The sequence below is a fragment of the Battus philenor genome, unplaced genomic scaffold, assembly GCF_028537555.1.
Source record: "Battus philenor isolate CCGP_79_NKW_IND1 unplaced genomic scaffold, ilBatPhil1.0.hap1 SCAF_14, whole genome shotgun sequence".
NCBI lineage: Eukaryota > Metazoa > Arthropoda > Insecta > Lepidoptera > Papilionidae > Battus > Battus philenor.
The window spans coordinates 8,787,789-8,815,037 of NW_027181676.1; the positions used below are offsets into that span (position 1 = coordinate 8,787,789).

Consider the following 27,249-nt stretch of genomic DNA (forward strand, 5'->3'; position numbering starts at 1 on the left):
GGACTAGCTATAACAACACAGCTCTAGGAGAACTGCTGAGCGTTTTGAAGTCCACGTTTTCTCCCGAGTACTTAGTATACGTTCATGATATATTCCCCATGAAAATAAAAAGTACTACAATAGACGAAAGAGGATAACAGTCACCCCTTATTTAATTTTACACATCGTTGTCAAAGTAACAGATGGTGCTTTAATATTTGACTAAAAGAAGTAATTAAAAAAAGGATATCTGTCGACTTTGGAACCAGCCGCCCAAACTTGTAACAAGATACAGCCATTTCACGCATCAGTCGTTTTACACCGTTTAAAGGGATGACTATATCTAACACTTTTTTACGAATTAACTACTCAGTTGTGAAATTGGTCAATTTAAAAAGAAATGGCTTTTCAAAATTAATTTACAATTAAGGTTAACTTTATTAGTAATTTAGGTCTTATGAATATGGCAGTTTTAGCACATGAAGTGCACATCTATTATTTATTATTAGTGTAAGCCATTATATTTTGATTATAATTAACTATAGTTTATTTCTAATTTAGAAGCCGTCATCATTTATTTAAGCCATGGGACGTTTCCTGCGGGACATCAGCCTCCCCCATAGATTTTGAATATCCTTTGGAAGTAGCCAGCATCCGGCGTTTTCGAGAACCTTAACAAGGTCGTCCATTCACCTTGTGAGGTGACATCCTACGTTGCGCTTACCGGTCTGTGATCCCCACTCCAGAACTTTAAGGCCCTAGCAGTCATCTGTTCTGCGCTTTAAGTGGCTTGTTATTAGGCTATATCGGTTATTTTCGTTCGGCTACGTATAGCCCAATTCCAGGTTCGATCTCGTAGGGAAATCCTGAGCATAGCCCTCTCCATGGCTGAGTATAAAACTGTAAGCTACCAATAAGGCGTAAAGTGACTATGTTTCTCTGTCGTTATTAATGGTAGACTTTCCTCTTAAAGCACTAAGGTATTTTAGACGACAAGATCTTTCGCCGTTTCCAAAAAACTGTCCAGCCGAGCTAGATTTGGTCTTCAAAACAAAAAATTCAAAACACCGAATAACACACAATGAAAAATAATGTAGATGACATTGTTTCAAACTGAAAAGTAATCAAATATGTCAATGGCATTAAAAATTAGAGACATAATTGCGCAATTTGTTAGTAGACATAAGGCGGTATATGTTGCAATATTATGTCAATTATTGTCTAATATAAACTCGAGTCTATGAGAAACGGAAGAGAGCAATTATTACATCCTTTAAATATCATTTATAATTACGTACATGCGGCAATTGGCGCCGGTCGCGTTTACTTAATTTGAGTATGATACTCTTTGTCGATGTTTACACACGCGTACATTTGCTAAAACCACGTATTCGGTCGCTTCAAAGTATGGATAATAATAAAAGAGGTGAAAGTAATATAAAGGAAACTTAACTAACAGCTATTATATACATAGCATTATGGCCAAGTAGCTTATGCGCGGGATTTGTCATCATAGTCAAGATCGAATTAGAAATGAGGAGATCCGTTGACGATCGAAAGTGACCGATTTAGCGCAATGGATGGACAAGTTGAAGTGACAGTGGGCAAGCTAATACTTCGCAGAACGCGTGGCCGCTGCAACTTCCTTAAGGCCGTCGGAGGGCACTGGACAGCGGTCCTATTAAAAATTCACGGGCAGGCTTATGTTCAACAATGGACTTCCTGTTATATTTGATGAATGAATTATGATGATGATGATAAAACATTAAAAGTAACGAACGATAGAACGAGTCATTTGTTAAAATTTCATGTAGATATTCATAGACGTTTAATAAAAGTCATTTCAATGTGACTATAATTTAATTTTATAAATATAAGATTCATACTACATAACTGTATTTTTGCTAAAAAAAGTATGTGTATACAATATCATACTTTTTATTAAATATCACAGCGTGAAAATTATTATTTGGTACTACAAAGGATTTACGAAATACGAAATCTTCTCCGATTTATTATTTCAACTGTACAATAAGACAAAAAAACTCATCAAAAATCTGAGTTTCAATGTGAATTATGAACAATAGCTTAAATTCTACTATAGTGTGGTTGTACACAACAATTATAGCAACGTTCTGTGCTACAAATAGCGCTAATAACACTTCAAATAACACAGTCGAATCAGATCGCATCTAAATAGAAATATACACTCAATTCTCACTATTGTGTCAATCCATTCATCGTACGTAACTTATGTCTTACGTACTTACATAGTCCCATGGATGGAAATATGAATGTGAGTCAAGCATATTTCAGAGTTTTTTTTTTAATAAAAATTAACTTTATTTTGCAAATATTAGCAGATTTAAATGAATAAACACACGACTACACTAGTGCCTTTATAAACGTTTATTTAATAAAATATTTTTATTAATCGAAATCTGTCTTTCAATTTATACTATGCATATTGCAATAAATATATTATTCACTGAGTAAGACAATTTCGTAAAATAATATCTATTTCAAACGTGATTTCTTCTTAAGCAAATGTTAAGTTAACAAAAGAATTAATATTAACACTTATAGATCATCATTGAGTACAGAACAATTGAACTAGGTGATCATCGAAAACACAATAAGCGCGTTGTACTCGGCGGCCATGTTTCTCGCGAGTCACTTGCCGATTCTCAGAGCATTGTTACAAGCACAATGTTGTTTTCTTTTGCAATATCGCTGAATTCGCAACAATTGCGAAACGTTTGTGTGGGCACGTCCGTCTGACCGTCCGTTTGCCGATTTACATTGTCACTCATTATGGAATTTATAAATCGACGTTCGATAGCAGTTTAGTTGAATGTCAATGACATTACGCTTCAAGTCCTTTTATTTGGTGTTTTTAGGAAACGTTTTTCTATGTGTCATTGCAAGTTTTTGTCGTGTACATTGTTATTAAATCCCCAGGTACTAATTTTTACGGCGTATAAATTTCTGCATATAAAACAGAAATTTATCACCTACTGCACCAATTGATTTCATGCTGACAACAGTTATTGGCCTTTCGCAGACTAATATAAAAAATAAATAAATGAAATGTATCTCTGACATTATTTTATAGCTGCATAAGCTGAGATAGCCCAGTGATAACGGACTGAGATTTGCGATCATAGGTTGCGGATTCGATTTCCAGAACACAATCTTATATAATTCATACTTTGTACATTAATTATATAAGATTGCTACTGCTCGTATATAAGTTTGTAGAGGATGGGCAGCAGCGTCCTCTACGTACCATAATATTACACTGTGATCGCTAATCCGCCTGCCAAACACGGCGATTATGGTATATATGCCCATACATATCTTTTAGGAAGTCCTATACCTTTTAGTGGGCACGACGATTTACTCGCTTGATTTAATGTCTTGAAAACACCACGATTACTTATAAAGTAATTTCGTACACACACCGCCAGTGTTTAATAATAATTTGATTATATATACATAGCGACAGTACTTCTTTTGTTTATTTATTTTGCCTCCATTTGAGGGAACATCCCACGCTGCGCTTGTCAATCTGTGGGTTCCAAACTCAGTACCGTTGCTGTGGGCTATGTCGGTTATTTTAATTGGTCTACGGTCTTCTTATTCCATTTATATAAGTTGATTGGAAACAGGTAGTAAAAGCTTTAAAGGAGTGAACATATAGCACTTTTGTAAGCAAAAATATTTAAACCTTGTCTACTTTCAATATCATCCTTATAAATAAATCACTCTGATGTATGTTGCATTTATTATTTTTTTCTATTAGAATGCGACAGGCTTATAACTTCTAGCAGTAGATAGTCTGCAGAGACGGAAAATAAACAATATTTAATTTCAATACATACGCTCTTTCTTACTATATTTTTATTTGTTTATTATTTTTTAAACTATTGTCTTATAAGCGTACCATACATTAATTGACAACAAATAAGCTGTATATTCACCCTTTTAAAGCTTTTATACCTATGAAGAATCATCCAGTATATAAATTAATAAGATTATATCATTTCCAATCATTCGTGAACTTTACACATAAATTTATATATAACTATGTCAAGTAAAGTCAGTACTATATTCACTCCCATTTCAAAAATTTACACCCTTTACCAATAATTCTGTACATATAAAATTTTAGTACAACCTGTGAAAAATCTCATGATTAAAAAGTGAATTATTAAACATTTTTCACCCCAACAGTCCGTGAGCACTCATGACGCATTAACAAATTGAAATTCCACTGTTAACATTGGAGCATACCATACTCGCAAGAGCAGGACGAATCCCATTTAGAAACATGAAGATATGAATGCATTGCAAACACGTAAAAGTAACGCGTTGAAATAACAGCCAGTATGATATGATAAGCTGAACATAACAGCGAGCTAGGGCCGGTGCAAACAGCACGCGAGGCTGCATCTAAGTACATTGAGCGAACCCGCAAAACCAGCATTATGGAGAAATTCTTCTCGAACCCGCAGCTGTTTGTTTTGTGAGAGTTCTGTGATGGGTACGTTGGGGTAGCCAAACACTGCCGCCACCCGACATTTGGCTATGGAACTGTTGACTTAACTAACATCGTGTTCCCTGCATATTTAATAATGCTTTTAATCTCTTACGTATTCAATATAGACAATACTTGCCTAATAAAACTGCATAGCAATTTAAAATCTCAACTCTCGTTTTGCGTTAGCTATTTAGTTATAACAATTATGATAATAATCGCCATGAAATTGTACATACAGCCTCAAATATTTTCATTTTATAACGAATTCAGAACATAATACTTTTAAAATATTTAGTGCCTCTTGCTACATAACGCCGAGTTCCCAAACACTTAAAGATGGAAACACAGTCAAAGAAGAGATTAGAACATTTGCTAAGTAACTACCAACGACAGCTTACTAACCATTTAAACGACTTGATTGCCCAACTTCTTACACCGGCAACTTACACCAAATGCCTGAAGAGACGTAACACTCTAAAGCTATTTGAACTGACGTAAGTCGGAAGTGATGATATTTTGCCACATGCTACACAAATTACTCACTTAAAGTCCGAACACTGATCATTGATTAGCGCAGAGGGAAAAAATATATTTAATTTAAATGAAAAACAAAACTAAAATTAGCTTTACGAAGTCTTGGAAGTAATAATTTTCTAATGGACAATATCAAACCTTTACTTTTAGCAGTACAAAGTTAATTAAGACAGCTATAATAAATCCGTTTTTAAAATGTTCAATCACAAAATTTTAATTATTAGATTTAATAATGTAATAAAATGTTTTCAATGAAAATATGTTTAATAAACAAGACTATATATAATCTGTTAAATTGGTTTTGTTATCGAAACTATAAATAGTATTTTATATTAAATATTTGTAGTTCTACCGCTTGGAAACTCATCTATTTTATATTTTGTTGTATGTATGTATTGAATACTCATAGGATTAAATAATTTCTAAGCTTTTCGTACAAATTCAATACTAATAAATCTTACCTCCCACAGGAATAATTAACTTACCTGAAAAAAAATTAAAATAATTAAAGACCTTTTCAATAAATATTTCCTTTTAGGCACATATTTCCACTGTATCACTATTCCTTCCATTAAAGGGCTCTATAACCCTCTTTCTGAATATTTTTTAAACGTTCCTTTTACAAATTCAGCTTTAATATTAATTTTTTAAATTTATTTAATAATGGAAATCAAATAGCTTTACGTCGGTAAATTATCCTAAATAAAACATTTAGATTATTTTTTTTTCACATATTCTGTCTGATCTAAATTAAGAACAGACATATTCAATTAGTATGGTGTATTTACATTTTTGTTGCAATATAATAATAGGTTATTTATCAAAACAACCACCAAGTTAAAGTTCATTCCATCTCTCAATGTTATAGTAGATATAACATTGAGAGATGGAAAAATAGATAATATTTAACTTCAGACAGATTATTTAGGAACCATTTTAAGTATAACATGTATGTTTATTTCTAAGGTTTCCAAGTCCATTTATAAATAAAATATAATTAAAATCATTCACGTAAATATTTTACCTCTTGAACACATTAAAATAACAAACTCTATACTAAACAAATACACTTGGTTAGAGCGTTAACAACTGTAGTATGTTAATTTACGTAAGGATAATGCGGCCTATCCTCGAGTTTAATCGCACTTACAAGCTACTTCAAACGTACACCTCCTACAAAATGAGATGACACAAAAGGCCAACATCTCATTAAGTTAACTCATTGTTTTAATTCGATTCCATTTCTCTCCATCAATTATTCCTAGCCTATCATCCTATACATTAGAACGTAACCTATATTTACGTTCTAATGTATAAATTATCATTATTTCATTTAAAAGTCACTTCTTTGGCTTTTATACCAGTTAAGATTCGCACATTACAATAAATAGCTGGACATAGACGACCACGATAGATTTCCAAAAAACCAGTTGTGAACTCTCTGTATCCCACCTTGTCCGAAGACTTAAACAAAGCCCTCTGTCCATAGTGTGGACATTCTATACTACGCTTACCGGTTCGTGGCCTTCACTCAAAAACCTTAAGCTCACAGCTGCTACTTATTCTACATTTAATGTAGCCTAGCCATTGTTACTTTTGCCTGTTTGCTGTACCGTACCGGGTACGTTCTTTCGTCTATCATCTCTTCATTCCTGATATGATCTCGTAGAAAAATCCCGAGCATAACCCTCTACATGGCTCGTTTAGTAACAGTGAGCTAGCTTACCACAGTACACTATACAAGAGACTAATTACGTTAAATTGGTTTGTTAAAAAAACATTTATGTGAAACCCTCATCAATAAAAGGACCACGCTCTGGTCCGTGTGGCCAATTGTAATATTCGCCGGTACAGGTTGCGAGTGAATCGTAAATGAGGCAAATAAGCAATTATGGCCTCATATTCAAGCTCGATTACGCGATGTGGGAAATTTTAGGAACACCTGCTGCGTACAGCGGTTCCACAGCGGGCTACAACAATACAAAGTCACATTCATACGCAATGTGCTATTATTTCAGCGTTTCTGATACGTGGATCAATTCTTGTTTATGACAGTGTCAATAATTTTTATTCTGTTAAAATAATTACGAATGTGAAAATTAATTCAAAAGAATTTTCAAAATTAAATTATTGAATTATATTTAATAATAATATACAGGTTGATTGTTTATAGGGGTAAAAGTTTCAAAGGTAGGAAATTATAGCTTAAATTGTATTAAATGTAAAATTCAATGTTTTCAGAAATTAAAAAAAATGTTTATGAAATTCGGATTATAACATAAACATTAATTATTGTTTACTATTTATCCCTGCAGACTTTGTACTATCAAAAGTTATATGCCTGTCCCTTCCAACAGAAAAAATAAAAATTTCAAAGTGATTTCTTTATACAGGGTGATTGGGAATATGTGTAATAATTTTACTCCTACATCCTTTTAGGCCCGTACTTTAATTTTTCAAACATCATTGTAGCCGTCTTTTATGTAATATGATTTAACTCCATAGAACATTTACCGTTAATAAAATAAAATCAGGCGACTCTCCGCGAGAGTAAGGCCTTAATTTCTCCGTTCCTCCGCCTCAAACATCCCTAAAACGTTTACACAATTTAACAGCTCCGGCTCATGTTTATTAGGATTTTAACGTTTAAGAGGCGTAATATATCACAAAACACCTCATCCCAGGCGTGTGTAATGCGTTCACAATTTTATCAACAAAATACATAAGGGATCACATTTACATAATATGCCTCGATAGCACACAGCCCGGATTTACTCAGATTTTCGTTATTATTTTACCTCATTTCAGTGTCCTACGTACAACGCCCGAATCAACCACGTTGATAACAAGGCGCGTTTAATATTCATCGCGGTGTTTATGTGTCAACAGATATTAAAGATAAACGTGAAACAGATCTACGCCGTTGCGTCCTAAAAAACTTTTTATGTCATTATATTTACCTATCAATTCTGATACAATGAGCACAATTGGTGCTGTGCCAAAGTGTTTGGATTATCTCTCAGAGGCTAAAGGTTAATCTGTAATTAATCTCAATAATTTGTCCTGAATAAAACAAACATTTATGGTACGCCGTCCGTTAGTTATCTCACGTCTGAAGAATAGCAAACATTTTTTAGCATTTACGAAATTATAATAAAATGTATGACATTTAATTAATTTAAAATAAAATGATACTATATTAAAATGTGAGTCGCTATCTCTAATTGCTTCTTTTTCTGTCTGGTCGTTTCCTCACTGCTGACGTCGTTCGTATCGTGACTTATTTCGTTCCGTCGTCTGCTTGACAAATTGCAGCACTAATCCTTAACAGCTGCGGCGATATCCAATGTGACCAACGTTCTCTTTTCGTCCATTTTTCCAGTCACCGTCGGGTCTTCAAAACTTTAGTCATTTCTACGAGCAATGTCGCCAAAATTTCACAATATTCATAGCAAGCAGGTTATAGACAGATTAACGATAGTAGAAGGAACTCTACTTATTTTCTTAATTACTAAAGAATAGAAGAGACGTGGTGTTGTATACAGGTCGCTTCAAACGGGTCCTATTGAAAATCCAAAAATGGAAAAGCCATCATCTTATCGGCCGTAAGATGTCCAGCAAAAGACGTCATATGGCTAAAATGATGATGTTGATATAATCGTGCTGTTCATCTTTTAAACAGAATCCTTTTAAAATAACTAGTTATATCCCGGTAAAGGTCCCGATGAGATCCATATAAAATAAAATGGAATGGTTAGGTCGTATTCAGCGACACAGAGTTGGTCGCCAGCCAACTGTCGCGGGACGTCGCCCGTGCACTGTATTCGTAGATATCGATACCATGATGTCTGCCAGTGCAGGGCTTCTTACACTTGTATGAATTAGGAATCCTTTTAAATAATAAAAAAAACTTTATCAACTAGGGTCGTCCAAATACGTTCGCTCTGGTAGATTGGAGTAGGGAGTTCTATGAAAACATGACGATCGCCATTGAAACCATTCAGTGGCGATTAAAGATATCTGACAATATTTAAAAACTTTTTGACATATGCAAAACAACGAAACTTAATTTGTTTTTTTTTATATTATGTATGATTAATCATTATTGTCAGGAAGGGATCTAAATACTTTTGTGACAAAATATTTTCAGAAAGGGGATCGCAGAAAGTGTAAGGTGCAACGAGGGAAGGAAAGATTTAGGAAAGTGAAATTTCAAGTGACATTTTATGAACAGCTGCCCAAAAAACTCAACCAGCCAGCACTAGCCAAATGTAGTTAGTACATAATGACGCATTCATAACATACCGTTAATATTTAATTAAAATTATTATCATTAATTTATACATGAATGGCATGATAATGAAATTCATTTTATCTGTTCCTTATTCAAATTTTAGAAGCCCTGATTTGATCCGAATGGACTCTTTGGTCTACATTTTACATGACTGTTAATTAACCTAACGTATGCTGGCAATAAAAATAATTCAATTTGTTATTAATAATCACTATATTAACGTATCAGACGCGCTGCAAATTATGCCCTTTGGCTGAATGTTTACTCATAAACTAATGTTTACTCATAACTATGTATCAACATAAATTTAAATACAAAAAAGATTTTTAATAAATATTAAATTGTTGTTATACTATTATTTAAAAAATATATCGCTAAAATACGGTTATGTATTTTCACATCGATATATAGTTATATAATCGAATCGTATGTCACATAATGTTGACAAGGCGGTAGGATGATTAACAATAATTCTATATGTATTGGTTTCTTATACAAGCTATACAATTGGCTGGTGGAGTGAATGCGTAGCTCATTTAATATAAAGTGCACTGTATCTAAAAATCAATTGGTTCAAAAATAATAAATAACGTTATCATGCTGCAGACTTTGTAATGATAAATATTTTATTTGAACATTTTTCAGAGTTATGTAAAAAGTTATGTCAAATGATCCTTGTATAATAAAATCAAGAGTTATCAATTAAATAAATCATGTTTAACTAAAGTCAATTTAATATGATTGTTTTTATTATTAAGATTCTATGTTACTTGCCAATACCGCCACGACCACATGAAGTGAATTTTAAAATTATCGGAAATGGAATTTTATCATTAAAGACCACAGCCCACGTGTTCTTCGCTATAACGTATGCGTAATAAATCATAGCGCCTTTTGTAGCCGCTGTCGGCATATGACTACCGGATGATCCCTAGCTGTACTGCTGTGCCTAGAATATCATTTGAATGTTTGTAAAATATATTTCACAGTTCAAATACGCAATAAAAAACTTCTACAACGCAGACTGCTGTGTGCATTCGGTACGTATGTACACAAATCTATGTACAATTGTATAAATAAAAATGAATCATCAAATATATTGGTAAGCAAAAAACTTCAAACATCTTGATTATTTTGATAGTTTTCCTACTTTCGTTAAAGCACGATCTTAGTTCTTATACAGAGAAAACATAAAAAAATTTCGTTGCTACCGAAAAAGTATAAACTACTTTTTCTTTACAAACCGGAGTACATTAAAATACCAGTCCCTAGCTGTCAGACACTTGTCGACAATTAATACTGATAAAAAGGTGTATTAAGATGTAATAAACAAATTAAATATAAATTAGTACACGATAGTGTACCCTAAAGCATTACTATGTACACAATCCTACCTGAAGTCTTATGGTGTACGAAACGGAAAATCTTTTTTTAGGAAATCGTTGTTTCCTATAAAATTATTAATATAGTAATCACTCTGAAATACACATATTTTTTCTACTGGAATATAGAAGCCGATTATTTTTGACGTTAAAGAATATACCAAAAATTAACATATATTCGTTACATATCGTTGCATTCCCATACTATGGTTATCTGTGTGAGATTTCCTCATATGACAAGACATCCCATTGTACTTTTTTAGGTCATTATAATTCTAATTATTTTTTTCTGTTAATTGTACAATAAATATATAATCAATAATATATAATATAGAATATAAAATTTCAAAAAAAAATTATCACATTATCATAATATTTAACAAATCCGATATTAAACAGTGTGAACCAATGATCTAATAAATTATATCAATTCATTAATAGCATAATACGAAACGGCATAACAAAACAGGTTCGACATACGTGAGGTAACTGTTATGGTACGGATTCTGCAGTTCCCTCGAGCGAACAGCTCGCAAATCATAATAGATTAGAATTATTAATATTATTGTCGTGTGCTCCGTTGTGCCTCGACGAATGGGTTTGCAAGCCACATAAAATGCATGCATTCATTATAAAAGCTGAATACACTGCTATAATGTTGTACTCTGATCGTCAACATCAATCAACAATCCTATTTTACACGTGTTATTTTTTAATTTAGCTTATTCGCGTAAACTATGCATACAAGATGATTGGAAATATAAAAAAGCTTCTTTCTTAGTATGTCATCATTATATTATTTATTTCAATCCATGCTTGGAATGAGAAATAAGAAATAACGTAAGTGAGAAAGAGCGTGTTCTTAATTCGGATTACTTCATATTAAATTTGTTTATTGTTTACTGTTTGTTCCTGCAGATTGTATTGCCAGAAGTTGTTGGCTTGTCGAATTTTTATAAATAAAATTAATACGTATAGCATATTTTAGAGTGTTGATTGGAAATTGTTGTAAAAACATCAATCATCATCAACTTTTTGCTGTCAAATCAGCTAAACAGTCGCGCCTGTAATTTTGTACACCTATAACCAATCATCCCAGTATCTACGTGCGGATAAAAAACGTCCGACTGGGAAGGCAATCTAAATAATGAGCGATCACAATAGCCGGTATGACTTCATTGCAATGGATGGAAAGATTAAATGAGACGTTGGTTGCATTTTATATTGTTTTAATATACTTACAACAGAAATCATTATTTAAATTGCGTCCATAAACGTTTAGGTGCGTCATTAGCAATGTGTTTGCAAGCCTTTTCAAAACATTGTATAATGTATTTTTGTAGTTCCATCATTACATTTTATAATTTTACGAGAACGTGTTATACGTTACCTATACCATAAAAATATTTAATAATTCCGTACCGGTAGTAAAATTGATAAAGTCGCAGATTTTTTTATAAATATTAATATCGAACAATGACCTTATTTTGTAATACAAAGAAAATTTTCACGAACCCACATTCGTCAATTAAACTTTTTAAAGGCTCAAAATTATCTAAGTAATGGCGAATTATCTATGTAGGGTCGTTTACATTTGCGCATAATTAAACTGTACAAATTTATCATTAAACAGTAGACGCCTAGAATAAAGGCAAATGATTCTTATAATCTGACCCTTTCGAGTTCTGCGGTTTTCATTACTTAACGATCAAAGTAGTTGTTTAGGTTAAAGTAAACCAATCTTCTAAATATTTAAATTTTCTCACCGTATATTTGGACTGAAACCGCTAAAATTTATCTTACTTATAACATAATACAGTGACAAAAAGTTATTTGCCACACTGAAAGCTTAAAATTTGATTTTCAACATTCCTTTCCAGAGTGATATATATATATATATCTTAACAATAACAACATATATATTATTATACATTACAACGAAAATATGATCATATCATTACTAAATGATTATACGTACAAAATAGAAGGCCTATACCTTTTAAATTAATGATTTTACAAGAAAGAGTTTCTGAAAATTACAGACGAAAATATTTTTTTAGATAATTTGAAATACTTGTGTCCAAGTCCAAATCACCTATCTATGTTGATGACAAACTATCTTTGATAATCGATAAAATGTTGTGCTTTATGATTTATTAGTGGCAAATGAATTATTCTAAACGATCTCTCTTACACGTCCAAATGATTTAATAGCAGGTGCTGAGTATAAATGTAAATCTATCTTAAGCCCTACGTTACTAACGCCGGCAATCTCCTACTGAACATAAGAGATTGAAATGGTCTGATATTACCTAGAATGCTATTGCGCGAGAACAGACGTATGCGCACCGCAGCCCGGAGCGCGATGATTATCGAGTACGAGACAATATGCATGACCCAGTGTAGCCGGTTTAATATTCAGGAGTCGCGCGTCCGTGGCGCACGCCTCGGTGTAATAAAAGCACGCTCCGACGCTTAACAAGCTGGACCGATGAGCTCCTTCGTATTTCAAACAAGTTGACCCTGTACGTGACCGCTACCAGGAACATCTTAATTTCTGCTGTAACGAGGAGATTGTGAATTATTGCCGCCTGTTGATGAGATGCTCTACCTTTATGCGTAGATTATTAACGAGAGGATTTTTTTAACTATAAACATAAATCGGTAGAATGTATGATCGTAAATAAGTTTCCTACGAATCACAGAACGAAGATTAATGACTAGTTTTGAAGTGTTTATTTTTTTGTGAATTGTCAACAAAATAATACAATTTAAAAATGTAGAGCTAACTGCTATTTTAATGACACGTATACAATAAAATAAAAACCAACAATATAACAAAAAAAAATAATTTTCGCAAATTAAAATTAGATTAACAATAAAACAATTAATATAATTTAAAAAGTTAGTAGTGGAGAAATATTATTCTTTAATTAACTAATTATTAATTATTTATGGTCATCAGAATCTTTGCGTAGAGATTTCAAAATAATTTAATCTGATGGGACTGATAAAAATTATTAATAAGTAGATAATAAATTTATTTAAGTTAATATAAATCAAATGAAGCTCAGTAACATAATTGATGTTTTAATAACGTACAATGTTTTGGATATTTATTTGTTGTATAGATAGTCATTAAGATCATATATCAATAAAAGAGGGTCCTGAAGGAAAAGGATATCTCAACTTAAGTTTCAAACTCGAGCTTCCAAACTGTGAAGAAAGTTATCAGCAATCGAGGGGCCATTGATTGTGCACAAAAAGCCTTTCGTCTAGCGACATTCGAGTTCGATTTTCCGCTCACAATGCGGGCGTCGTTTTTCGTCTTGCATTTCAGATTATTGCTGCACGGTTCGTTCAGTCTCCGTCTGTATTGTTCAACCCTTACCGTTTAGTTTAAAGTCTCTATAGACCATGGGGAAGAGGGCAACTATGATTCGAATAGTTTACTCATGAAAATTACTTCGAATATGTTGCTACACTTTGGTTATATTTCCTTATACTCTGCCTTCTTATAAGTCGTACTTCAAAAGTTATTGCCTGTTTATATTAATAAAGTATTTTTAATAATCAATATATTTATTTAATTGGAAGTACACAATTTCCATGAAAATTAATGATTACACTCTGATTAAAATTTCCTTCATTCAAAACACAGTAAAGATATATATACTATATAATACTACTTAGAGATGACATTTCACGAAGAAAAATTGAGATGTCAGATTAAAAAAAAGAGAAACGATCTTTTGCCGTTAAACATCCTTGGAGTTAATGAGGACTTTTTGAAAATTTTGAGATTGGAACAATCTACCATTAACATGTGCTAGCATTGTAAGTAAATAGATCGTTGTGTGAGTAGATCCTTCACTAGATGGGTCGACAACATAATTAAGGTCGGGAGAAATAGCTGGATGCAGGCAGCGCGAGACCGGTCATCGTGGCGATCTTTAAGGGTGGCTTATGCCTTCCAGTAGGCATCTATATTATGAAAACAAGAAGAATAATACTGAAAACAGAAATTAAACATTACATCTAGATTAATAATTGATACATGTATTAAGTTTTACTCCAGCTTTTTAAATAGGCGGGCCCGCAATTCCTAAGCAACACATTAAATTAAGATTATATTTAATTTTAGTTAATTATCGTTGTAGGTTTGAGATACAAATAGTTTTTCTTAACAAAGAGTCAACTTGGAATCATATTTGTAGAAAGGAACATCTTGCCATTAATAACAATTGTACCAAATGGCTTTTGTCATAATGCATAATGTAAGAGATGTTCATATTCTGCATTTAAGTGCACTAGTGATGGAATTCGTACAATTGAAAAAAATAAAAATGATCAGCCACTAGTACAGTATTCAGCAAACGATTTATCACATCAGGATAACAAGAATCGGCGGATTAATACATTGTTCTGATTCATAACGCTTCAGTTCCATTCTGGCGTATGGCCAAGTCGCTTGCACAATGCACAATAAATACCTACTACGGCGTCTACTCTTAATTACTTCAGTGCCATTACACGAATACACGCTGAGACCGGAGCAGTTGGTTTTACTGTCTGTCAGCCTGTAAGCACGCCTACAGCATATAAACATTATAGTCGCCCGGTAAGTGTGAAAGTGATATTATATAATAGCAGAATGTAATACGAATATAAACAGAATGTAATCTGTTTAGTTTTTTAATATTTGATTTTGGTTTTATTAAGAGATATGAAAAGAGTAGACTCAGTCTCCACAAATAAAATTAAATCATGAAACTAGAATTAGACTGTTACCTCCTGAATGATCATTTTGTGTTGATGGCAACCAATGAAAACACGAGGTGGATAGACAGAGAGATCGTCGGAAGGCTCTGAATCGTCGGAAGGCCGCTTTTAACCAGTGCCATTGAGGTGGGCTTCATATGGGAGGCATATGTCTGCTAGTAGACGACCTTCGGCTATTACTATGACAATAATAATGAATGATTAGGTTAACCAGAGTGACTAACCCCGCGCCACTTACAATTATTGATTTAATAATTTTAGTTTTATATTAATTTAAAATGTAAACCATTACGTAAATATTAAGCAGTGCTAATTGTAATTGTTCGGATTTATAAAGTCCCACGAATAACACCAGCGTCTACCTATAAGTTTCCCTTAAATATGTGTTTAAATAAAAAAAGGATAGCATATATTCTATGAAGAAAGATATTTAAGAAATATTATGTGCAATGAAAAAAAAAATAGTAAATTCTGTACTTAAATATTGTATAACTGTTTCACGTCTTTCATTTCTCAAAAACTATTGAAGATTTTCTCTGTATAACTAATACATAACAATTGAGGGTACAAAAACATAATGTTGCAAGAGGCTGCAAAGAAGAAACGAGTAGAACATCAGCTCTCCTCGTCCGCGGCCTGAAATCCAAGATCATGTCACGGAGGTAACATCATGCACGCCTGTAACCGCGGTACCACGGCCTTCGCGGCATATTCAAGAATAATCCGCACGTACATTAAGAAGTCGAAGTGACGCGCGGATGATTCGTGCACATTTTTACGAAGGTTGGTGAACTTCTTAATATCTAAGTCGATGCACAAAGTCAACGCCATTAAAAATGCAGTAGTGTGCAAAATTTCTTCTATAATATTGAGAATGGACAACAAAACAACACCATTTGGTTAAACCGGTAAGAGTCCCGCTTTATCCAATCGTTGTCCCTGCAGTGAAAGGATATCCCATGTAGGAATTTCCCAGGAGAATCGACTCAAAACGAACTCAAAACTCAAAACTAGCTCTTTATGCAGACATGTGGAATAACAATTAAAATATTTATGTTGCACTTCAGCTCGGTTAAACAGTTATCAGCTATTCTCTCAGATTATTATTCTATGACTATTTTTTTTATTCACAATGCGAGCCTTTACACACGACCTATGATAAAAGTTTTATAAGAGGCACGATATACGTCGCATTAATATGAGAGAAGCTTGCGGTCGTGTAACATCAAGCGATTTTTAAGTCACAACGCATCGAGCCTCAGTTATTTAGGTCGCTCTTGATTACATGCATTAAGTCTTTGAAGAATGTACTTACATTTACGGTGTAATAGACTTTAAATACTAGCGGGTTACGACAAGATCAGAAACTTCGCCTGGTGTCGGTGTTGGCCTACACCAGTGTTTCCCAACGTGGGGTCCATGCCCCACAGCAGGGAAATTTGATTGTTAAGTGGGGCAATTGGAAAATGGATTTTAATCCTTTGGCTTTAATATAAAAATTATATATGTTACAGAGGGAGGCGTAAGAATTTTAAAAAGGGTTAAGTGGGGCATGACACAAAAAAGGTTAGGAAACACTGGCCTACACGGATTTTCGGACTTTTGTATCATATTATCTTACGGGTCGGCTGTGAGATAATACTGCTTTAGTTTACTAATGGATAGATAATTGAAAATGAACAGTGTTCCGAACTATAACGCAGCAAACACTAAGAGCACACAATACTATGTGGCGACGATATGGGCGCCACGATGATGGCGATCTACATGGCCTCCAGAAAAAAATGAAGAATTTTCTAAAAAATACACTTTAATTGAACTTACTAATAATATTTATAAAATATATAATACATTTTAAGAAAATTATAACAAATATAAAAAAACATAAAGACTTGGGACTTCGTTACAAATTATTCTGTAATCACAACGCAGAATAGTAAAATGGCAAAATCGACAAACGAATTCATTTAAAAGTTTGCAACGGGCAAACCGAACCGTTAAATGTTAGATAAAGCTTAATTATTACAAAGGGACCTCCTCTTAACATCACACAAGCATGATCGGCAACAAGCAAACTAGAGAAAAGCTTGTACCTAACTAGCAATCGCTCATTCATGCGGCTCAGTAGTCTGCTAATGCACAGAGTAAACCGTCTCTTTTTAACCATTTAGTTGGAATATATCTGTCTTTATCGGGCGAAAAGGGGGAAATGCGGGAAGCGACTATTTGTTTTTACCGTCGAGCGGCGACGAACAAATTAGGTGGACAAACTGTTGAAGCGTTCGAGGTGTCTGTGTTCCGCGCTTTAGAAATTCTTCTCTTAAAATCGCTGTGAAGAGTCTTAGCGATTGAGTTCAAGTGGGGTTATAATTTTCTCTGCGGCGACGTAGAGGTTTTGCTCGTTCGATCTGCGTATTATTGGAAGGTGCTTCAGGAATTTCTCAACTTATATTTTATAGGATGAAGAAATGTCTCGTTCATTTTCAGAGCTATTTTTAACCGACATGATTTTCTTGGTTTATAATTCAATCGAGATAGGTTTGTACTGAAATGTTTAAATAAGAACAACAAATGTACTACTGTATAATGAATGGTTTTTAAAATAAAATGTCGGTTATTATTATTGCAAATGCGTGCTTGTAGGAAATATTAACCAATTTCGGTCAGACTTATACATCGAGTTTTCACTGGTAATTGTTTATAATAGAGAAGAATATTTTATTCAAAATATTCTATTATAGTATCAAAATAAAAATAACCGATATTTAAGTTATTCTCAAAGAAACGAAAATAACGAAAGAAAGTCATTGTAATTATGTAAAGGCCATTAGATATCAATACGATTCTACTCAGAACAATGTGTTCAGATTTCACCTTCCTGTAGAATATTCACAAACCTCCAGGATCTAATAGAGAGAACAACAGTCAATAATCGAGGAAAATTACCGGTGACTGAAAAGTGTTCTCATATTGTACCGCAACTCAAAAATAAAAATGAATCACTATATTCGTAAGGAATATAGTGATTATTTTTTTTATTTTAATAGAAAACTTGAGAAAAGTTTGACGAATTTAGCTTTATATATTTTTTAATATTAAAAACACGCGAACGATTCCTATCAAAAACAAAAAAATATAGATAATTACTAGAACAATAGAAAATATTTTAACAATTTTTATCCCTACCGAACTATAGACTTATTTTAACACATATCCAAAATCAAAACAAATAAAGAGCAAGTGAAACAAAATTGACGTGATAATGTAATAATCATTATTGTCTTAAAGTGCACGAGACAAAACTTATTTTAGTAAGTAATCTTTTTTGAATTTATTTATTAAGCCTGATAGACCAATATCTTTGGATTGATCGAAGCCTATTGGAGCATCAGGTGTGTACAAAAGACCTGCACTTTTAAACTCTACGTCATGTTAGATGAGAACATGGTACTTGCTTGAACATAACGCTTAGGTTTCAGAGCTACAGACCGTAATGTGAAATAACGACATAGGTCGTTGCACTCAATTTCGTATCCTTTAACACGAGAACATTTTCTGAAGTAAATGGTATTAAAGCGCTAAGTAATAACATTAATGAAGTAGATAATATTCAGTAGCAGCTCACACCCGGACTTAATCTAGCAAACATAGCTGTTTGTTCACGTCCCACTGTAACTCGAGTGTTTTTATGCGCGCCTTCATTGTTGCTCGTTTCGCGCGATTAACATTCAGATTTCACTGTTCGCCGGCTAATTTTGTGGCCAGCTGTTGTAATTTTTTCTTAAGTATTCATGTAAGAGGAACGTGCTTAAAAACTACCAACATAGTTTTCACTACACAAACACACGGTGTTGCAGCTACATTTAAAAATAATCAATTAGTTATCTACGGTTTGATTGTTAATAAATGTAAAAGATTTAAAAGAATATATATATAGCTTATTTTTAAACAAAAAGCTTTAAATCTTTTACCTATACTTCCAATCTCTGTGTGTAAAGCGATCATTGTAAAAGATGTAACGTATTTTTTTTCTCTATTGAAACAGCCTAATAATTCTGGCAGTAAAAATCTGCAAGAATAAATAATAATCAATAATAATTTTTTCTTTCTAATATAATGTTAATATTTCTTAAAACAAAGGTTTTTTTTTCAATTTTTGAATAAAATGTGCCATACATTAATTGACAGCAAATTAGCTATACATTTATCTATTTAAAGATTTTACATCTAAGACCAAACATCCCGTAGAAAAAAAATTCTGGATTTACCGTTTCTTATATTAGTATAATGTATAACTAAGTGACTTGTTTATAAAAATATATTTCAAAACATTTTCATATGTATAAACTTGGACCGCATCGATTACGCCATGCATTATTCAAAAAGAAAAGTACGGTTAGGATAAAGGAAGTATATAAATTTGAAATTAAAATGTCGTTAATAAATAAAATGGTAGTAAATCTCTGAAATTAATTGCAATAAAACCAGTGGATTGAAATCTATATATAATACATATATATCAAATAAATTCAAAATATTTTTATACAAGTATGCATTTACATACACTTTTGAATCGTCAATAATTTTTAGCATTATTTTTATAATAAATTTAAAAATAAATTTAACGACGATTGTTCGTTAAAACCAAAATTTTTGGCCTTGGCTTGCAAAGCTGGAGGGCTCCCTGGGAAGCTTAGGCTCGGGCCGCTACATACTCAAGTTTCACCGAAGTGGGAGGCCACTGGGCTATAGGTTATAGGCTATATATAAAGGTTCGGCTAGCGCTCCCTGGGGTAACTAGGCTCAAGGCCCATGGGGGTATCTTAGCTGTCACTAGTCTATCATACCCGTTTAGCATTCCGACTCAAGGGCCGCCCAGGAGCGCAAGTTTTATTTGTATATAGTATAATTTTTATTTGAAATATTTATTTTAAAAAAATCTTAAGCGTATTCATTTGTTCTATTCCATAAAAAAAACACCTTACTATGTATCTTTGTGCGTGTTCCAAAAATAAAAATGATATCGTGATGCTGTACGCATACGCAGTTTCAAAACTAACCTAATACCTTCCTTTTCTTAATTTTAAATCCAAGATTAAAAGTATACTGTTAAGTAACTCTTTTATAATTTTCAAGAGTTTTTTAGTAGATCGAAATGTGGGTAACTTGGTTTGTTGGTTCATGTACATGGTTGATACTGTAATGAAATCAATCATTGTTAAATCTATTTAACACGAGATTTGTTGACTTTCTTCTCAGCTGATCAGAAATTCAAACCGGTGATCGCTTACTACTTATTTACTTAAAGTAATTGACGGTAATAATAAAAAAGGTAATTTGTATTTAAATAAACAAAATGATAAGTCCGGAGTCTTTTATCGGAGATTATTCTAGCAAACGTTGACAGACGTAAATGTGAAAAAACCTGAAATGTTTCAAGTAAAGAAAGATAGTTGGTAGTATCGGGGCCGGCGCCAGACACGACGGCGCCACGACCCCGTGGCACCCGCCGTCTACGAGACACACCCCTGCCACCCAGCTGAGCACTCTATACCTACGTTTTGACTTCCGCGAACAAGTCTTTTAACAGGTCCAAATTAATTTCGTACCTACTTTACTATGATTTGTGTCTTTAGAACTTTTACATTCTATTACTTCAAACAAACACATCCGAATTCCAATAAATTTAAATTATTATTTAATATGTTTAAAATAGAACATATATAAATAATATTCTTTTTTCTGTACGATTTACAAAAGCATTTTAATGTCGCGAGTTTTATAAATAGCTGACTTCGTAGTATATGGTGTTACATTATTGGATTTACAAATTATTAATTCGACTTGAAAGCAAATTGGTCAAATTTCGGCTGTTCATGCCTTGTGATTTTACATAACAGTGTTAAATATTACTCAAATAATCATTGCACTTGTGGTATATTGCTTTGTCGTGTACAAAATATCGTTCAATCACATGGATGCGTCTCAACATAATTCTCACTACAAATACTAACACAAGCTACGTAATAATGCTTTACTCTAGCAAGTATCGCAACTCTATACGGAGCCCCGGAGCCAGTCGCATGAATGATTGCATCCACGCTATGTTAGCAAAGGGTCTTGTCCATAATCCTTCCCCTTTGCTTAGTGCATGAATTCACATCAAAGCGAACCGGGGAGATCAACATGAACTTGCCGAACGGCTAGACGGACAGAGTGGATTCATGATTGTTATTACAGGTATAATTAACACGGCTTTTATATAGTCATATAAACTACACTGTGCGAATAGTACAAACGGATATTGCATTTAAAGTCATACAAGCTTGGGTATAGATGTAAAAGTTTTAAAAATGTGGATGTATAGCTTATTTTCTGTCAATTAATGCCTGGTCACCCTAAAAATTTATTATTTTAGATATAATAAATAATGTGATTTCAAAATTAGGATTACTACCCATTAAAATTAATTACTGTTTACTATTTGTCCCTGCAGATATTATTGGTCTGTTGCATTTCAATAGCAAAAGAATATACCATAATCACCATGCTTGGCAGGCGGGTTTGAAATGGCACTGGGGTATTATGACAAGCAGAGGACATGCTGCCCATCCTCTGGAAACTTCTTTGTGAGCAGTGGCAATCCTATGTTATTAATGCACAAAGTATGAATTCATCAAATAGAACCCGCGACCAACGATTGAAAGTCTTAATGTTCTAATTTTGAGCTACCACTGCTCAAGCAAAATATACATGTAATTTATATTGTCATTTTTCATGTAACTAAGCATGAGTTTTATGAAAAAAAATCTTTAAATATAAAATAGAGACGCACTAACTTTACATGTAATTGTAAAACAGATACCTACACCACGAAATAGTATTCTAGATTATATAGTATTAGGAATTAGACTAATTTATTAAAGCCTCTTTGTTACATACATTATTATAGATATAAGTACATGCATATGCACAAATAAAATCTTACATTTTATTTTTTGAACCAACCGTACCAAGCTACGATTTGCTGATCAGTTAATTTAATAAAGCAGAAAAGAAAATTAGTAAATCTTTCAACGCATTTCCTTTAAAATGTAGTCATATTTATTTAATCAACTATTTACTATGCATTTAATATATTTTCGAATAACGAATGTGATATTTTTATTTATTCATTTATTTGCTCTTTTTACATATTACGGAATGTCTTATAGACATACTATACCAGGGCAACCTTACATAGGTAAGCGATAAAAAAAATTACTTTAACAAAATTTTGAAGAACTAAGCTTTTAGTTATTACAATTCAATTTTCACAAACAAACGAATATTCTTTAGTGTTTACTTATATTACACCGTATCAATGTAATAGCGAAATTAAACCCGAATTTAATTAATTTTTTTAATATTGTCTTAAAAGAAGCAATATGAGCTTGCAGTAAGAAAGAAGTCGTTATGAAAAAACTTATTTTAAATTATTCAAAATTCTCAAGAGAGGTTAGAAGTGAAGATTTCGATTATTACTAAACGATATGAATAGCTGAAGGAAGTTATGTTAGCAACATGGCTTGTGTGCAATTTAAGAGAATGCACTATCGTTGTATCCTACAATAAGACGTTAATAAAGTGGAATGAAACGGTAGTGTTAGATATAAAAACAAGTTATTTATAAAGCTTTCCGTGCACGGGGTGGTGCGGTGGGTCGGTGGCTCGTTGGCGACATCACTCTATTTGTCTCGGCAAACGCCAATGTTGCCCACTTCACGTCGCCTCCTCGCAGTTTGCGCTAAGGATTTTATCGCTTTTTCTCCTATGGATTGTTTCCGTTTTATTTCACGGAAGCAAACGACTTGAGGATTTCAAACATAAATCCCTGGATTATAGGATTACAAGACCACTCTTAGATATGATGGCTCGACTGCCCTCGGGTCTGTTGTTCCGGCAAGATTTCATGACAAACATAAAATGTATAGCAACTTTTAGAAAATAATTCCTCAGAGTTCAATTACAAACATCGTTACAATACTGTTTAGAAGTCGATTAGCCCGATAGTAAACAAAATTAACAACAGTTGTATAGAATTTTTTTTATTACTTAAGTGTTACCGATCCTATAGAAATTCTTGCAGTTGACATCCTAGAGCTGAAATGATAATTACGAATACGAAACTTGGGAACCACTAAGACTATGTACTCTGTTATTAAACGAACATTCGTACAGAAATAGTAAAACACACAAACAGAAACATATAGTTATTTACGATCTATTTATTAACTCTATTAAAAGTACTCTAATTGGAAAAGAGTAATTCCAATTAAACTGTTTTATTCCAATTCATCATTTATGATATTAATAAAGTCGTCAATTTATAAATGAAAAAAATAAATAATAAATTGTAATTTTTCTATCTTACATTGGCACGAACAAAACGAAAACTCTAGAAATAATATAAATTTACAATGAAATTATTTTTCTCCTGAATGGTTCACAAATCACTTATAATCTTTAAGTTTTGAATCGCACATGTGGATAAAATATAAAAAATATTAAACAATTCAAGTATAAAAATTGTTACATCTTCTAACCTTTTTCAGATATGTTGTGGTGTCGAACCACTAGATCCCTCGTAAAACCTTTAAAAATCATCATAAAAATCTTATCATCGAACCACCGTTGTGTTAGCAAATGTTTATTATTAAAAATAAGTAAAAACATATCTTCTTAATATATATTTTATTAAGACATTTTCGTATCAGAAAGCGAAGCTCTTTTAAAATGCTTTATATTATAATTTCTCAATATCAAATACTTTGAATCCATTAACCTTTACAAAAATAGTTTTATTGTTCTGAAAACCACTGCGGCATTTTCTTCAGCTAAATATTTTTTGATGCGCATTATTGTGTAACCATTATATAATTCCGATGTAAGGACGCCGTAGACATCATTAATATTTTAGACTTAGGACGTCCACTGCTGAACAAGTTATCCGTCCACTTCGTGTGTGGACGTTCTATATTGCGCCTACCAGTCCGTGGTCTCCCATCCAACCTTAAACGGCGGCAATCAGTTCCGCGCGCTTAAAGTGCCGTATGAACTAGACAATTCGCTATATTGTTTACCTTTGTTTATTTATGGATCTCCTAATTCATAACTAGAAGTTGCAGTACGCTAGTATGATTAAGTGCACCGATTTTGTAAATATTTCAGAGTATGGAACGGTTGTTGGCATGTATGATTATACACTTTCCCACAAGGTAAACGCTCTTTTTAACTAGACGTTTTTATTAATAGCGATTTTTTAACCTAGCAGAAATGGTGCATTTTAGTTCTTTAAGAAGAATCTGAAACTTCGATTAGTACTTCAATTAACTGGTACCTACCTCTTCCTCAGTAGTAGCAGTATTCACGGAGTCCATGCTCTGGCACAACGCAAGCTCCATGTTTTTATGTTGTGGAGAAGTGGCCCGCGGTGATGGCTGCTGCTGGGAAACCAACGCGCCCTGCGTCACTGCTCCCGGTGTCTGCTGTGTGCCCGAGCCGCCCGAACCTACTGGACTCTGCCCAGGGCCTGCTTGCAGACTCTGTGCTACCTGCAGATTCTGCGCCGCTTGAAGACTTTGCTGCGCTTGCAGGTTTTGTAGCGACTGGTGCGCCAGAGTCAACTGATGCTGCTGAACGATGCTCTGTTGCACAATACTCTGTTGCACTTTAATGTGCTGGTGAACGGCGAGCTGGTGTATTGGGTGGAGGGGAGCAGGAGGAGCGGGGTATGGAGGGGAGAGCCGCTGGCGCTTCACTTGCGCACTCTGAAGCGCTTCGTGCAGCCTCTTCACCGGTAGGGGGCTCTGGCCGAGGTTATCCACGACTGTGTCGGGGCGTGCTAGCCGAGTCGCGTGACTCCGGCGAGCACCGACTGTATCAGCGACAGGCGATAGAACACGTGCGATGCCACGTGTTATCGATATCGACGCACCGGCAACGGCGCACCACTACGCTCGTTTCCACACAGCGCCTTAATTGTTTTAACAATTAAGTTTGTTAAGATAATGGTTTTTATAACGCGTAAAAGCGATTGTTTATTAAAAAATTGAGGGCATAAGCACAGTTCTCATTCGTCTTAGTTAACTTCAATGCTCAGCGATCAATCCTGAAAAGAAAGAAAAGTTTATATTAGAATTACACTTCATCAAAATATTGCCATAGAAAAAATTGAATTACATCGATTTACAGTTTGGCGCAGATTTTTGTAACTTATCAATAAAGTACTTTAATAATAAAATCAAATTGTTTTACCATAAAATCTTAACTAATAACCCTTAATAAAAATAAAGGTATTAAATTAAAGCAAATACCATATTACTAAAACTCTGTTAGCTTAAATCTTTGACTTTATTAAGTAAGCCAAAATAGATTTTAAAATTGCAACTATAAGGTACATATTTATCTTGGTGGTACTTTATTTCAATTATACCGATGTGTAGAAACATGTGGGTGTCCGACTGCCATTTAAATTGTTACTCATCGCATAAACACCTAGAATCGTCTTAATTAAAGACTAAAGCGAATGACATCACAAATACCGGATCACCAATTAACTATAATTAATTTAATTAAGGAAACCTTTACTATTACATGACTCGACTGCAGCTTTTAAATCTCTAAAGTAATAAATAAGAAGTTAAAATAATGTTCGAGTCATAGTATTACAGTCCACATGTGATCATTTACAGTGACCACTTGTGTAAGTCGTTAGAAACATTCCAGAAAAACCCAATTTCTTAGAAACTAGGACCAATTTGACATCCACTATAGTGGCATCATTCGCCTTAAATCTTCGAGAGTTTCAAACGCGCCTCGATCTGAGAATATACTACGACAATTCTGTTTAAGTTTGTTTTTTTACGATTCTTTAATTCAATATTAGAGGAATTCTTTCCCAAGCTTCACCGCTTCAAAAATCCTCCTTAAAATAAGATTTTTTAACGAGTTTTCCTTTAATTAACTTTTTGATGATTATTTAAAGACATTACAGGAAAGTGTATTGTAACACTGTACTATGATATTAAAAATAAAAAAAACCTATCCATATACATAACATTTGTAAAAAAAATAATCCATGGAACATATGCCAAGCATAGGCCTCAAGGATTTAAACTTTTTCAACAACAAACAAGGATCTGTCAATAATGATCTCTCTTCCTTTTTCATGTCACCAGTAAATACAATATATTAAATAAAGAAGTATTGAGTAAGGAAGCCAAAAAACTCTTTTTCCCAAAGCTGTAAGTCCATAATTTCAATAGGAAGTCGAATTACCGAAATAAATGTTTATATATGCATGTATATATAAATATATATATATATATATATGTGTGTGTACATCATAAGTAAAATTTAAAGAGCGCAATTTAGAATTTTGTGCATTAATTACCGTAACGTGTATTTTTGAAATATCAGAAATAAGCTTGAAATAAAAATATCGACTACTTTTTAGACTTTCCTTTAGCCCGTGAAAATATTTAATTTTGAAATGAGTATTGCACTTATCTAATTGGTTTTTAAAGTGACTTAAATAAAATTTCATTTTAAATTAACATATAGTTGAAATTCCGAAGAAGTAAAATTAAACCTTCCATGTTTACGTTGAATTAAAATTGTAAAGTCGCAACGGCAAAGTTTTTGTAGGAACCCGTGGTAAGAAAGAATAACTCTTAGTAATATTTTTCTGAATA

At 33.2% G+C, this 27,249-nt stretch overlaps 1 protein-coding gene across 1 annotated transcript in view; it reads right to left on the reverse strand.

Annotated features, from left to right (window-relative positions):
• The window catches only part of LOC137933743 (protein couch potato-like), a 173,642-nt gene that overhangs the window by 130,488 nt on the left and 15,905 nt on the right, over positions 1-27,249 (reverse strand). Inside the window, 1 exon segment of the mRNA XM_068777769.1 lies at positions 24,898-25,664. Coding sequence (XP_068633870.1) covers positions 24,898-24,957 — 60 coding nt within the window. The 5' untranslated portion in view covers positions 24,958-25,664.